The sequence below is a fragment of the Trematomus bernacchii genome, unplaced genomic scaffold, assembly GCF_902827165.1.
Source record: "Trematomus bernacchii unplaced genomic scaffold, fTreBer1.1, whole genome shotgun sequence".
In the NCBI taxonomy this organism is placed as follows: Eukaryota; Metazoa; Chordata; class Actinopteri; order Perciformes; family Nototheniidae; genus Trematomus; species Trematomus bernacchii.
This window is the reverse complement of record NW_022987851.1, coordinates 2,613,386-2,629,673: the sequence shown is the minus strand read 5'-3', so window position 1 is coordinate 2,629,673 and position 16,288 is coordinate 2,613,386. Positions and strand designations below refer to the sequence as shown.

General features: G+C 41.8%; 1 protein-coding gene across 1 annotated transcript in view; it reads left to right on the top strand.

The window, feature by feature from the left end:
- The window catches only part of LOC117468739 (transcobalamin-1-like), a 44,313-nt gene extending 28,793 nt beyond the window's left edge, over positions 1-15,520 (top strand). Inside the window, exon 5 of the mRNA XM_034112988.1 lies at positions 15,132-15,520. Coding sequence (XP_033968879.1) covers positions 15,132-15,193 — 62 coding nt within the window. The 3' untranslated portion in view covers positions 15,194-15,520. The remainder of the gene's footprint in view (positions 1-15,131) is intronic.
- Positions 15,521-16,288: the final 768 nt, after the last annotated feature.

Below are 16,288 nucleotides of genomic sequence, written 5' to 3'. Positions count from 1 at the left end.
TACACCAGTCGGATTGAGCTGATTAAACTGGTGAGGTGTTAATAAAAACATCTTTTGACTCATGGTTTACTTTGGTCGAATAAGCCCTCCTAAAAGCTGTCCTAAAATGGGAATCACAGCACCTAGCAGAGGCAGTAGAAAACCCCCAGATTGTTTTCTTAAGGCCTTGTGTTTAGTTTTTATGTTGGTCTTTTTACTGGCCAATAGTTTGATAATTTTCTTTTGTTTTTTGAGTTTCTTATACTGAGCCCCAGATAGCGGTATGTTCCCCTTTAAGAGATTTAAAGACAGTTCACAGAGTGATTGAAGAAAATCCGTGGAGCAGTTGTTGAGAATATCCTTACGCTTCGAAGGCCTGGCCTGACATAATGCCTTTAGCAGTGGCATGTTTCTTTTTAAACGAGCAGACATACTGTTTTCAAGTTTTCGGTTTTGGTACGTAAACAACTAGCCACTGTGTACGTAGTACTCCTGACCGAAGTCTATAGATGTCTGGACAGCTGGGGGTCAGGTCCAGGACTAAATATCCATGGGGGTCCTTGGTGGCATCCTCAAAACTTTGTAGGAAAAATGATTTATTACCAGGGTATATTTGCTGAGCAAGTATATTCATCTGTAATCTGTCTCTGGGGTTTTTAAACAAGACCATGTAATTAGTATTCAGACTAATTGTTCGACTATTTTTCCCCTGATGAAACACATTTTGGGTGAGCATCATAACACTCATATTTCTGTGATGGCGGTATTGGGTGAAAAGTCGGACTACTTCCGGATGCTCCGAGGCTTGAAATATAACATCGTCCAATATAATCAAATGACTTTGATCAGGAGGAAATAGAGATTCATCTTCAAATGATTCAGGCAGACCTTTGATGAATTTCATATTTTTATTCTGCTCCTGCAGTTCTGCATACATGGGTTGGAAAGAAGTATAAATCCACACAATATTTTGAGGCTGTACATCCATTACATGAATACAATTTTGCAATACATTCTTGACAAAAAAAGTTTTTCCACACCCGCTGGGTCCTACTATTATACATGAAAAAGGGACACGCAGTCTGGGTTCAAAATCAATTTGGCTAGGTGAAAACATTTTGTCTCTTCTTATTATTTCTCAATACCCAAAAGGCAAAGTATCTCCTCCGTCTAGCAGACGTCTTTTATCAAACACCACTCTGAACTTTTTGGTGAATGACACATTTCTCAAAACGAAACCCTCTTTATTTCGTACAATGTTGTGTTGTGGGACCTCTAGAACCCTCCCCCTCTCAGTGTTTTGAACGTAGCCTTCCACCAGATCTGTAAGACTGTCAAAGTTCACCCGTTCACAGCACTCATGCGTCTGTGTAATCCCTTTCACTCGCATCACTACCTTTTTCTGATTTTTGGTTTGGTATGCATAACTTTTAGGACCTGCAGAAACAAACTCTTTGATTGTATCACCGCCCAACTCGTCTGTAAGATCCCCCAGATAAACCCCCATCGGAAGTGGAGTCTCTCCAGGTCTTGTTACATATATGATACTATCTGTGTCGTAGTAGAAGACTCTATGCTGCAATTTCTCCAATTCGCTGTATAGTTTTAGCCTGGCATAGGCCGTGGTGAATGCTGCAATGAATATGTTATCCACCTTGTTGGGAGGGGAGTGATCATCGTCGCCATAACACCATTGGACCAGAGCTGTCCTGTCATTGATGAATGAGAAATACTTAACCTTATGTTTAGCTGAAAACAAGAGGTTAAGAAATTCTTCTGGCTTGGTCACAATCTTAGTCTGTGTCAGATTGCTTCTCTGAGCAAATTTACCCCAGAAACTGTTGAGACATAGCTTTGACACTTGTCTTTTGGCTGGGTTTGATATGATTTTAGCTGCGTCGAGCTGTATGCCTTGATTAGCATGGTAGTCTGTCACATACTTGTGTCTGCTCTCATCATCTGTTGCTTCTGAAGGATAACCAGATGCTTCTTGTTTACCCTTCAAGAATGTGTGTATATAATCTACAAAAATGCTGTCACTTTTGTTCTCAAAATGCCACACTTCTGTGATCTGAGTCAGCTTGTAACCCATGTCCAGAGCCTTGTTGAATTCTGTTGTCACCCAAACTCCTGTTAATGCTCTTTCCTCTTTGCTGTGCATGCAGGGCCCCTGTTGGTTGTTAAGCTCAGCGCATGTACGACAGAGGGTGAACACAAGTTTACCCGCTGCAGTTTTGTAAGGCAGAACTGGAAAGTAAAGACCCCTGGGAGGTTCTACGGTAGCTCTGATTAACCCGAAATAACTCTGAGGATCTTTGAAATCTCGGAAGATGATCTGAGGGTGGTCTAGCGGGTATAGGCCTGTACAGTTAACAAAGGGGTACAGGGAGGTGAAATCACAATAATGAATCAATTCATCTCCCGCTGCCGTGTATCTCAACTTCACTGCACACGTTCTTCCCCCGTATAAAGCAGCCCTGGGGGTCAACGGTTCTGGAGCTTTATATTCCCTGAGGAAAGCCTGCAAATCTTGATTGGATTTTTTCATCTCACCCCATGTATGCTCTCGCATAACGATCACTTTGGCCCCGTGAACAGACTGTAGCTCATGCAGCTTTTCCTCACTAGCTGCATGGAGCCGTTCAAATGTGCCACCTGTCAGGGGGTTTTTCTCATGCCCCTTATAACACGATGGACAGCCGTGATAAAAACACCCAAGAAATTCCCAAACAATCTTTACTCCCTCAACTTCAGCAAAACCATCTACGACGAAACGCCCCACTCGTTTCTCACCTTCATTCAACGCATGTTGAATAAATACCCCCTCAGTATGAGCCACCCAATCTAACCACTGGATACCAGCGCTGGAGTATGTCTTGTTTTCACGACGGTAGTCATCGGGTGGGGGGATGGCTAGGGTTTTTGGAGGCAGAAAGTTTGTGGTGAAGACTTTCATACAGGCCGAAGCAATGGTCGCACGACTAAAAGGATCTACACCAGTCTCTTCAAGGAATCCTTTTCTGAATAAAGTGCAACCCCGTGCAAGAATGTCAACATCGTTTTTGCAGTAAAGCAATGCCTGCTTTCGAAAATCAAAAGTACTCGTGCGTACCTTCTCATACCATGCGAAAAAGTCACTCTTTTCATCAGTTGTCATGCGTTCAATCCCATAACAGTGTGCTGGGGGGTAAGGTCCGATATAACTCAGATTGGCCTTAGAGCTGAAACCGTGAGGGAAATACCCTTTGATTTTATCTTCAAATCCCAACGCTTTGGGCATTGCGGATAGCCGCATAGAGAGGTAAGACAGAGAATCTATGTACTTTTGTTTGAAATCTTGGTCAGTAAAAGAAATCACCTTACTTCCCTGCATTATCAAAGATGGTTTTAACCCTTGTTCAATCATTGCATTGATAATGAGATAGCTGTCAAAACCCTTGGCATTGTGAGCAATGAAGGTTGCTTTCTTGAATTTGGGGCGTCTAAAGTGGTCCAGAAACTGCAGTGCACAGTCGGTGCCCTCAGCGACCCAAGTTTCGCCTGCCAGGGTTTTTGTACACACCAGGAAGGGGACATGTACACCGTCTGCCCCCGCCATTGTTTCAAAATCATAAAACACAATATGGTCGTTGTGTTCTGTCTCTTTGGGTAGCACACCAATGTAACACAGATGTTTTACACCCTCGCCTGTAGAAGCAGCGGGCAGGTTTTCATTACATGTCTTACATTTTTTCACCTGACACTTGTGTGTTTTATCTGCACTATTCTGGGGAATGTAGTAAGAAAGTTGACAATCTACACACTTTTTGTGTAAATCGCAGTTACTGGCAATGGCTGATGCTCTCTGTGTCTGTTTTTTATGTCGAGCATGACAGCCGACCGTACGACAAGTTTTGTTACAGTCTTTACAAAAGATGGGTTTAAACTCGTCCAGAGTACATGAGGGGTCAAGACAGACAAAACAATGGCCACTACATGAATGAAACCATCGCGAGCTGTAGCCGGTGTAGCAGTGTTCACAGACAAAAGAAGAGCCTAGAAAACCCTTCAAGTTCTTAATCCCATAGTAATGGCTTTTGCAGAGAAACAAAAACACAGTTTTATCTCTTTTGGGACCGTCTGTCTGGAATTTACAGAGGGTCCGATCTCCATCGCCTCTGTAAAACACCACAATCTTGCAATTTAAACTCTCTTCGAATTTCTCAATGTCAGTGAACGTCACCGCTGTCTGGTCTGTCAAACCCACCCCCCTCTGAATCTCTCTACCGCGTTCAAAACCTTCGTTATCAGTGAGGTTGTCATGCAGCAACAGTGCTAAATTAATAGCAAAACACAGCTGGTTGGCGGGGTTGTGAACAATGTAAAGAAAACGCTTCTTCTTTTTAACAATTTCATTGTCCAACATTTTACTAGCCAATCGTTTCTCCCCACCACCACGAGGGGAATGAACAATTTGCACCACTAATTCAAGATCGCTATCTGCCATAACAGCCCAATTTGACTGCACTGCGTTGAAGAGCGCTTCATCAAAATCATTCAGATTACTGTCGTGGTTGGCATTCAAAATGGCTGACACGTTACCTTGCAGTTGCTCCCCCCTTAACTCAATCTGTACAAGATCTTCCCTCTCTGCTAGTGAAAAAGCCTCATTCAGCATATCATGTACACTGACCATCATACTACCGTGATACGATGTGTAATCTGCCTCGGCGCTAGGACGGGGTAGGACTAAAGACTGACTCAGTTCTATGTTATTGAATACAGGTCGAGACACAACACGTGTTGAAGCATTCTGATTGTCATTAACATTTCCACCATTTTGTAACGAAGGGCCTGCTAACTCTGGAGCATTCGGGATGCTGTTTTGATCAATGTGTACACCGTTTTGCACGGGGGAAACTACATCCAGTGCGCTATTTAATATTGTTGGGTAGCTTGAGTTTGTTTCTGAGGGGGCGCAATGGTCGTTTACATCTAGTTCTTCGTCACTCAACTCGCCAATATTGTTTGAACACTGAGGAAATGACATTTCACTATATATGTATTCATTTTCGCTTAGGGGGATTATACCATTCAAACAATGCAGAAACGACGTTTCTGCAGCTGCTAAATCACCCATGTTTGACCGTTTATGAAATCATCCCATCACAAGAAAATAGAAAGGAAATCAAAAATACATTTCTCACTGCTGAAGAAAACCACACCGCTATCAAACGCCTCCAGCTTATTCAGTTGCTGTAACCATAAAGTTGACGGTCGCAGCGCGGTGATCGTGAGGCAGATCTGTACAGGAAAGAGAAAAAGGGGTAAGTATTTGAAAACACTGAAATATTACATTTAACAACAATTCATTTAGCGATCATCTTATAAAAATAACCACAAAAATAATTTACCGGTATGGCACCTCGTTTGGAGGGTGTTTGGGATGGGGTCATCCAGAGCTGTTCTACGACCACACTGAGAAGCTCAAAAATATGCCTGGCTCTCAGACTGCAGTGGTGTTGGGGGTCGCCCAGAACTGCTGAGGGGAGGGAAGATTCTATCGGGGTCGGGGGACACCCCCGATTTCACACTGCGTGTGTGCGTGTGTGTGTGTGTGTGTGTGTGTGTGTGTGTGTGTGTGTGTGTGTGTGTGTGTGTGTGTGTGTGTGTGTGTGTGTGTGTGTGTGTGTGTGTGTGTGTGTGTGTGTGTGTGTGTGTGTGTGTGTGTGTGTGTGTGTGTGTGTGGGTAGGGGGTGGGGGAGGAAATGGCAAGAGCCATTTCGGGTCACACCTTCAGGTCTGTGCATTCTTAAGTGTTTTTTACAGCTAACATCTGTGGTGAGCACATTTAAAAAGTAGAAAATCTTCTCTTTCCTCCAAAACCTACAGCTATTTCTAATCTCATATAACTCCATATAGGGATTATTTTATTAATGGATTGATGTAATTAAACATAAAGAAAAAACCAAACGCCATGGGGTCATTAAGATCTTTAATTTATTGCCAACCTCTTCAGAGAGACTTTGTTGCATTTATTACCAGATTACCCCTCCTTTCAATAAGAGAGGCCCTTATAGTTAGTATAGTAATTAAACATTAGTTCACCATCCGTACACTTCATGAGAGCCTCCTTAGTTATTAACCCAACTCTTATTTAAAAAAAGGCGGGGTATGAGGGGAATACGGGTATGTGTGTGTGTGTGTGTGTGTGTGTGTGTGTGTGTGTGTGTGTGTGTGTGTGTGTGTGTGTGTGTGTGTGTGTGTGTGTGCGGATGGAAATCTCTCAGAATGATATCCCCTTTAGCGCAATACAGCATCAGCTACACCACTTATGTGACATACAAGAATAGTGTGTGACAGACAAAAGATGTCCTGTATGGGCTGATTATGCATGGACATAAACGCTAGTAACGTCTAATCTGACGGGGGATACCCGCTGTTGCTGACGGAGGGAGACCCCGGTGCTGCGGACTATTCGACATGCATCTCTGCATGCGGTGAGCGGAACAAAACACACTCGTAGATAACACACGTAGCTATTTTAATTACCTCTCAAACTACCTAAACTAGTTAAAGTTTGTTTTAGTTTTACTGTCGAGTCACTCATTATTGGACCCGCGAGCTGCATGATACTGGCGTGTTGTCAGGAGGGGGGAGAGCAGTCCGTTTATTATTCCCGTGTTATTGTAAATTACTGTACACGTTTTGAATAGTTAATTAATCTACTATAACTAGTTGGTTTAATATCGAATCATATCAGTTTGTTTCAAAGCTCATTAAATAACATAGAAGACCTTTAGCCGGCACTTTTCTAATTTTGCCACGGAAGATTTAAACTGTAACGAACATGCCGACCGGACAGGAGGGGGGAGGAGGAGGAGGGGGTTGAGAGGGGTGGGGGCTGAGGAGGGGATGGGGGGCTACCTGAGAGGATGTAGCACCTGTATGTGAGGGGGAGGGGGGGTGGGCTGAGGGGGGTGGGGGGTACCGGGGAGGATGTCACACCTGTACGCGATAACACCTCGAACAAAGGGCTCATTAGCATATCAAAGGGGGGTCATTAACATAATTAGGGGGCGGGACTTAGAAGGTGTGACCTGTCACTTTTTTATGCATACTAATGAGATTGAAGCGGGATATGTAATACTACTACTGATCGAAAGTTACACCAAGGTTTTTGATGTTTGCCCTTATGTTACCACTGAAAGAACCCAGGTGGCTTGCTATCTTAGAGGCGATGTTATCAGCCGCTAAGATCAAGACTTCGGTTTTTGAAGCATTGAGCTGTAGGAAGTTGCTTGACATCCAATCCTCAATTGCAGACAGACATGTGATGAGAGTGTTTACAATTTCCATTTTGACGGGTTTGAAAGAGATGTATATCTGGATATCATCTGCATAACAGTGATATGAGACACCCTTGAATTGGCTAATTATGCAGCCCAATGGGAGCATGTACAGGGCAAAAAGAAGGGGGGCTAAAACAGAACCCTGGGGCAGGCCGCAGGATAGGGGAGTGCTGTCTGATGAGAACGGGCCCACCACCACGGAGAAACTTCTCCCACTGAGGTACGAGGCAAACCACTGGAGGGCAGACCCTGAGATGCCTACCCACTCCCTGAGTCTATCTAGCATGATGGCGTGGTCCACTGTGTCAAACGCTGCACTCAGGTCCAACAACACCAGAACCACGCAATCACCTGCATCCGATGCCATCATGATGTCATTGGAGACCCTGAGGAGAGCTGATTCTGTGGAGTGGTGTTTTCTGAAACCTGATTGGAATTTGTCATGGATTTTATTATCATTCAGAAATGTATTGAGTTGGTTAGCAACAACTTTTTCTAAAACATTTGACACAAATGGGAGCTTTGAGATGGGCCTGTAATTATTCGGGAGGGAGGGATCTAGATTGGGTTTTTTGAGAATGGGCTGAACAACCGCCTGCTTAAAGAATGATGGGACGGAGCCGGAGACAATGGAGATGTTTATAATGTGGAGCAGGGGTGGAGCGACACACGAAAAAACTTCTTTTAGCATAGACGTTGGTAAGGCATCCAGAGGGCTTGAGGAAGATTTCATAGTGCTCACTACAGCGGTCAGGTCGGCTATAGTGATGCAGGAGAAATTACTCAGCGTGGCCTGCCTAACTGGACAGATAGGGAGGGGGGAGTGGGAGGGGTTGATGCTCGACCTCACATCAGCCACCTTGTTTATAAAACAGGTGAGAAAACGGTCGCAGTCGTCGTTTGAATAAATAGGAACTGAGGGGGTGGACGGGTTTACAATGGTATTTATGGTTTTAAATAGTACTCTGGGGTTGTGCTTACTAGAGGAGATGAGGTTAGAAAAATAGGTTGCCTGGGCGTTTTTGACCAAATTGTTATAATCGCAGTAAAGGTCCTTCAGATGGAGACGGTGTACCTGAAGGTTAGTGGTTTTCCACAGCCGCTCAACTTTGCGGCAATGCCGTTTCAGTATACGGGTGTCCTCTGTTAACCAGGGGGATGTGTTTACAGCCAGGGAGCTGCGTGTCACCATGGGGGCGACGTCATCTAAACAGGCGGAGCAGTGTGTATTGAAAGCATTGACTAGACAATCAACGTCATCAACATGCAACACCAAAACATTGTTGTCGAAAGCTGTTACAAATTTCTCAACCGCTGCGCCATTTAAAATACGCGAGGTTTTTACTCGCTTCCCCTGAACATAAGCGTTATCCAACGACATGACAAATAGTACGGCTTTATGGTCGGAAATAGATAGGTCTTCGATACAGACATTGCTGATATTTAGGCCAATTGTGAACACGAGGTCCAATGTGTTACCTTTGTCATGCGTTGGACCAGACACATGTTGACAGAAGTTAAAAGATTCGGTGACATTAAGGAAATCACTGGCAAATTTGTCTGAGCAGTCATTTACATGAATGTTAAAATCCCCGCACAGAAGAACTCTTTCATAGCGGATGATGGAGGTTAGTAAGTCACCAAGATCGGATCAAAAAGAGCTATTCTTGCCTGGAGGGCGGTAGATTAAAATACAGTAAAACGGGTTTGAGCGACCCACTTTTGTTATTAGCACTTCAAATGTTGGGAAGGATCCAGTGCTCACCATGTTGGTGGAGAAGCAGTCTCTGTGGAACGCGGCAAGTCCTCCTCCTCGGCCGGTGCGCCTAGGAGCACAGGAATAGCTGTAGCCCGGAGGACAAAGTCCGTTCAAGGAGGCAAACTCCCCGGCTTTCTGCCAGGACTCCGAAACAAGCATAAAATCCAGCTCTCTTGAGACGACGTAGTCATTTAATACAAAGGATTTGTTTGTAATGGATCTGGCTTTCAACAAACAGAAGGATACGGAGTCAGATCCGGCTCTTCCTATCTTCGAGGCCCGAGGCAGTGGGCGCAGGCAGCCGAAACGAGCCGATGGTCGATTTCCAGAGCCCCCCGGCCCTCGATGCGGACACCCAGGCACTGAAGCCACACTGGTGAGTTTTGTGAATTGACGTTTGGCAGGGGCAAACGCGAGTAGGTGGGATGTTGATGCCGGGAGAATAGGACGGAGGCATGACGGCCTCACCCTGGGGCCAGCTGTCATGGAGATGGTGCACAGTTTAGACGAGGAGCGGCCTTCTGTCAGCTTGCGGAACTTTACCGCCGCTCCGGCTCGCCTTCCCCTCCGTCTTGCTCTCCAGGTTCGGGGGCAGCAACAGGTTGCAGACCAGATTACCTCTGGTACCTGGGGACGCAGGGTACGGTGACAGCTCCACTGTGCCGATCGGTCCGACAGTGATTGTGCCACCGAAGCCCCTATATCCAGCAGAGTTTGGCGATCATAGGAAACTGCCGATTTGACATTGCATACGCACAACGATAAAAACAGATAAGCGACAAACAGGAGCGGTGGCGAGTGAAGATGACTAGCAGCCAACATAGGCGCGGCCATCTTGCTCTGACACCTGGACAGGTGTGTGCTCTGACACCTGGACAGGTCGATTTTGATGAATGAAATCTCTTTATAACCGCTAGAGCCAATGGAATCGAGGGAAATTTCTATACACACCAAAACGTTAACAAATAAGGAGTGAGAGTGACGCGTAACCAAAACCGGAAGCTGCATACACTCTGGTGGCTACCATTAGCAGCTAACTTTTCCGCTCCGATTTTTACATAAAAATAGAATTATGGATTATAAATAATTTTTTCAAAGGCACAGGTACATTATTAACCTATGGATCAACAGTTGTAGCATTTTTTTATTTCGTTTTAATGCCATTGAACACGTCTTTTGACCTAATTGACAGCTACGGTGAGACGATCTGCCGTAAAAGCTCCGTAAAGGTACGTGTTGTGATGTCTGTGTTTGCTTCCCCTGTCGCAAGTTCGGATCGCTCAGTGATGATACTATACGTAAATAATCTATGGAGTCTCAGCTTTAATTGGATATATTGTATGTGCAGCTACGATAAGTAATAAGGGTATCTTTATCTTGAATTGTGTGCCAAAGTCAGTTTGCATTTTTTCGCTCAGGGGTCATTTAGACGCTTCTTATGAGACTTGTGTTTTGGTAAAAATGGTTCATATCTTCAGTTAGCTGAGATTCTTCCCGTTAATCTGGTGCTACACATTAATAGTTTCATAAATGTTAAGAAGCCCTGAGACATTGTCTCGAAAAAAAAACGGTGGGAGGGGTCCAATGGGGGGACCGCCGTGCTTAAGAGGCTAGGCAAGATTTTAGCTGGCAATGAAAAACCTCTACAAAAGACCAATACACCACAAAAAGAGAAACGTATTGACATGGTGAACAGCTTATATAAAAAGGCTTCAAATGCATTTAGTACTGTATGAACATGTTTGATTTGGGGGGTGGACGTCACATTCTCTAGGGGGGTCCGGGGTATGCCCCCCCGGGAAGATTTGTTTTAACATTTTAAAGTAAAATGCTTCAATCTGGTGCACTTTGAGCAGAATTACTAGAGACTAGATCTAGGGGGTACAACTCTAAAACACCCATATGGAAAAGATCGGTTTATATTTTAACCTGTTAAGCCCGAGAGACCCCGGTACCGGGGCACTGCCGCAACATCTTGCAGGAAACAGTGTCTGAGGGCATGTTCATTTAATAAACTATGAATGTTTTATATCCATGTAACGGGAAGAAACTCATCTAACTGATCATTTTTTTTTTTTTTTTCAAAGAAAACCCACAATGCTAACACTGAGCCTCTGAATTAGCAACGAGCGAAAAATGTTAACAGATTACTGCACCGAAAATCACTCACAAAACCTTATTATTTATCTCTTCTCCACATCCATCACATCGATTCACATCGTGAGGTGACACAGAATCGATGGGTACCCACATTATCACTGAATTATACGAATTTGCGACGTTATAAACAAAAACAGACATCAAAACAGGTGACGCTCGGTAGCTAAAAATGCTAACATTTTTACCTTGGCTCTGTAGTCTCTCCAAAGTGGTCTTCAATGGCATTAAAACGATAAAAACGCTGCTGAAGTTAATCCATAGGTTAATCCAATGTGTCTGTGTCCCTTTGAAATGATTTCTGATAATCCATAAGCAATAAAACTGCTTTTCCGTTTCCAGATGTCAGAGCTAGAGATAGGTTCGCTCTGATGCAAAACTGCCTGTGCGAAGCCCCCACCTTTTCTTTTCACAATGAGTGTGTGTGGGGGACTCCCCGTTCGATTATATTGGCTCTAACGGTCAGAAAGAGGTGTCAACCATCAAAATCGAGCAAGGGGGGCCAGAGATATGGAAAATCCACCCAAATGACGCCAGAAGTGGTTTATTTTTGCTAAATCTCTCTAAAAAGGTCAAATGTCACTTGTTTTGCATCAATCTTGATACAGGGTACTTATTATATGTTGTACTTTGGATTCCTAAAGCTTTTAGTCTACTAACCCATCATCCAAGGGTAGTTTTCACTATAAGTAAAAAAGAATTTTTGGACGGACACTATAATTTACAGTTTTTTACTATGTAAAATCTGAATTTTCTTTAAAATAAGAAACATCTATATTGATTCTGACATTTCTACATCAAACTCACAGGTTTATCATTACTTTGAGAAACAAGATTATTAATTTAACCCTTTTAGAAGGGAAGATATGGTCATTTGTTCTGGGAATGTCATTTTCGAGCCTGAGACCTGAAAAACAGGCTCAGGGCTTAACAGGTTAATAATCAAATAAGTATGTGAACATAACCAATAACTTACCATAGCCAATAACAAATAAATGAAACTTATTCTATTTTTGTTCTTTATTCATATCTTATTTTACCTAGTTAACATTTATTTATTTTTGCATCTTTTTTAATCTCTCCAGTTTTAAACGATATGTTTGGTTTACTGTCCTATAGTATGCATTGAAATTATTTCAAACCTGTTTTTATTTATCCTAATAATTATAAAGGAGTGCTTTGGAAATATTTGTTTACATAAATTGTGACCAAACCGTTTGAGACCTACTGAGATAACTTAGACTAAAGTGAACTATCTAAACACTCAGAGTCCTTTACCTCACTGAGCTGTAGTTATCAGCCTCTCAGTCTGACAGGAGAGAGCTCTCCCTCCACATTATTGTAGAAACAGCTTCTTTTATCCGTTAGCGCAACAGAAGCTAACAACAAGCAGTATTAACCAGTGCATGAAGTAAAGTAAAAATAATCCATTAGAAGTCAAATCCTCATATTATTGTTTAAAACCTAAAAAGAGCTCCTTACATAGATGTTCTAGTAATTGGCTGTGGGTGTCCTAGCCTTCTGCTTTATGAAGAATAGGACGTGTATTGTAAACCTGAATATATACACTATATTTAAAGTAATTCAGCCACTTCAGGGGACCATGGGACTCACATCAGTTAGCATCAGAAGTAAAAAGGCAAAAGCGTTTAAAACTACCATTTATCAAAGTATTTTACTTAGAAAAGCTGCAGTGTGACCCACATACTTTAAGAGTCGTGTTTACAGAGTCAATGCTACCCAACACAAGATCAAAGGTTCCTGTTGAGCTACACCTCCCTTTTTGGTCCCGTCTGCCAAATATTGAAAAATAACCCAATAACCTACATAGATTTATTGTTTTATTCCGGGATGGTGAAACTTTAGAAGATCCAATACTGGACGAATACGTAGATTATATTTCCCACTCATGGATTTAGGCATGAGTCTGATACAATATTTACAGTTTGAAAGGGTGTTAAATGAAATTTGGTGATGATTAATGGTTTTTGTGTTAATGTAATAGCAGTTAAAACAGGACCGGTCAAATTTGACCGCGAACACCAAAGTAAGGGGGGGAAAACGAAGACAATAGGAGGGTTAAATGAGACTTAATGATACATTTCTGCAATAATCATAAACTGGTTCACACTCACACACACGTACACATCACTGTGTTTTCAACAAACAAGGAAGAGATTTTTATTTCCTGATGACGTGTCACTGTCGCTGAATGTGGCTATTGTTCATGGTTTTACATATTGTCTTGTGACTGTGAGAACATTTTGAAATGTATACTGTAATGACTCAGCTGGAATCAGCCTGATAGGTGGTGATTGGTTGCTTCAGTATAATGTGAGGTGTGGAAGAGAACTAAATGATACTGACCAGGAGTCCCTCCATCACGACTAAGCAGGAGCTTCTTCAGAAAGATTCAGAGAACTCCTACAGGTATGTTACAGTAGAGATAGTTTTGACTGTTTGACACAAGGTGGTTCTGTTTTTGGGAAAGATCTTGGCATTTGTAATGATATTTGCATTATTTCTCAGGTTTAGTCCGACGTCAGAATGATGACCCCTGCTTTCCTCTCTGTGGCTCTGCTGCTGCTGGTGCTGCTTCCTGGGGCCCCAGCTAGAAAGGACTCACCTGAAAGTGATTCAGCTGAAAGCAATTCAGATGGAATTGTTTCAGCTGAAAGCAATTCAGATGAAAGTGTTTCAGCTGAAAGCAATTCAGATGAAAGTATTTCAGCTGAAAGCAATTCAACTGAAAGTATTTCAGCTGAAGTTGCACCAACTCCAAGTAAGAGCTGCAGAAAAAAATCATTTGTCATGTTTTTATTAAAGGACCACATCAACAAATACTTTAATATCACTGATGTGCAATAACAGTTCCTGTCAATATAAAAGTGTATGCAATACCACTTCTTTATACACTTATTATGTGCAGTTAACACTTTATTACTTTACAATTTGTTAACGTTTCCGGCTCAATATACTTTTATATATTGATTTACTTTTTAAATACTACTTTCACCCTTGTTAAGTCATTTGTTTTTGCTCATTTGTTTGTATTTGTTATAACATGAGCTTGCCTTTTTATTGAATATATAAATCTACTCTTTTTCCTTTTTTTTATCTGCACTGTACTTCTGCCGCTGTTTAGATATTTCCTTGATACGGGAAGTAGGGTTAGGGTTTCTGATTCTGGCCATTAAAAACAATACATTTTGTATTCCTGTATGTTGTGTATTCTCTTGTTAGATTGTGTACTAACTATGACTTCATTTTTTCAAGATTGTGTATCTCCCTTCAGCATCCTGGTGTCAAACTCTGTAACCAACGCTCCCAACAAGACCTACAGCACGTGTGTGGTTTCCAGAGGAATCTTACTGGGAGGAATGAGGAGACTGCAGGAAACAAACAAAGGGTTTAGGTAAGATCATCACATCAGCTTTAAGCACGAATCGAGCCCTTTTCAATTATAACCAGTGGTGGAATGTAACAAAGAACATTCACTCAAGTAATGTAGTTAAGCACAATTTTGAAGCACTGATACTTCATACTTCTACGACTCTTCTTACTTTTCACCATAAAATGTTTAACTCACCACTGTTTTCTCTGTCAAAAGCAATTATCTAAACAGATATATAATAATGTTGTGTATTCCATGTCCTTCATTGAGATATGTCCTGTCGTCCCTGCAGGTTCACCTACACCGAGGATTCCCAACTACGGCCCATATCTGCAGAGTGTGAATGGTTTGAAAGGCAGTACAAAGGACCGCACTTACTGGGAGCTGCTGGTCAAAAAAGCCAACGAAACCATCACACTTAATGTTGGTGAGTCAAGCTGCTTTTTGTCTTTTTAAAGTCAACTTCCACTATCATATTCAAAATCAATTTATATCATATTTTTGTTTGCAGGTATTGGAGCTTTCATTCCGAGTGAAAATGACCAAATCATCCTGAATTTTAAGGAGTACTAAAGGATCCGACGCCACTGGAAATCATCATAAGATCAAAGCCAGATTCAACTGTATTATTATGTATTTCATACATTCAGATATAAATAACAGCTTGATACATAACCCCTAATGTAAACAAAAGAGGGGTTCGCATTACGATGTCTTGACTTTTTGATGGTCTCATGGGAATCCACCTTCACTTTAAATGTTCTGCTTGTAATCAAATATTTCTTCTTTCCTATTACTCAGGCAGTGGGATTACATAACACTATACTCACTTGAACATGCTTTGTGTGAATCTTTCTGTACCAGGAAACAAACAATAAAATATCCCTTACAGCATTCAAATCTGTGTGAAGAGAACTTTTTCCTTAATTGTCCCTCATGCACGAACACCATTGTATTATGTAATTTGGAACATTAGCATCATTTCCAGAAAGGTTTCAGAACGAGGAAAACATCATGCACACCATTGTTGGCATTCATCCTGTTCAACATTTCCTAAACAATATGAAGGTCACCACTTACAGATGGCAACACAATACTGATATATAATTGTTGGTTAATGTTTGGGTAATTAAGGAAACTGTCTCTGACAGAACACGATGCAAGTGTAACAGCATGTAATATCTGTGGCTACTTACTGTAAGTCTTTGTTAATGTTAAGACTCTTTCTATTTCTTAATTAATCAAGAATAAATGTAGTTATTCGTTCATAGAAGACACATTTTCTGTTAAAATAAAATGTTTCAAGAATAATAATTGTGGTGTCGTTGATACTATTTGTATAGATGCTACTGTTCAAGTCATTTTTGGACAATACTGTTTTCTATTGTCGAAATGACAGCAAAAAGGTCTTCCTGTTTTTCGGTCATATAATATTATATCCTTTTAAAAACTTATATTGAGCTTTGATTTAGTTCAGGACAAATTCTTGTTTACACACTGCCCACTATAAATTACATTTCAAACCATCATCAATATACACATTCTATAAGGTAAAGAGGCTTCATTCACTTTTAGAAATGTTGACAGAAATGCAATCGACGCTCCGACAACAATCTTACTACTGTAAGCAGGTAGAATCAGGAAACAGGAAAAATAAAGGTAATGCAA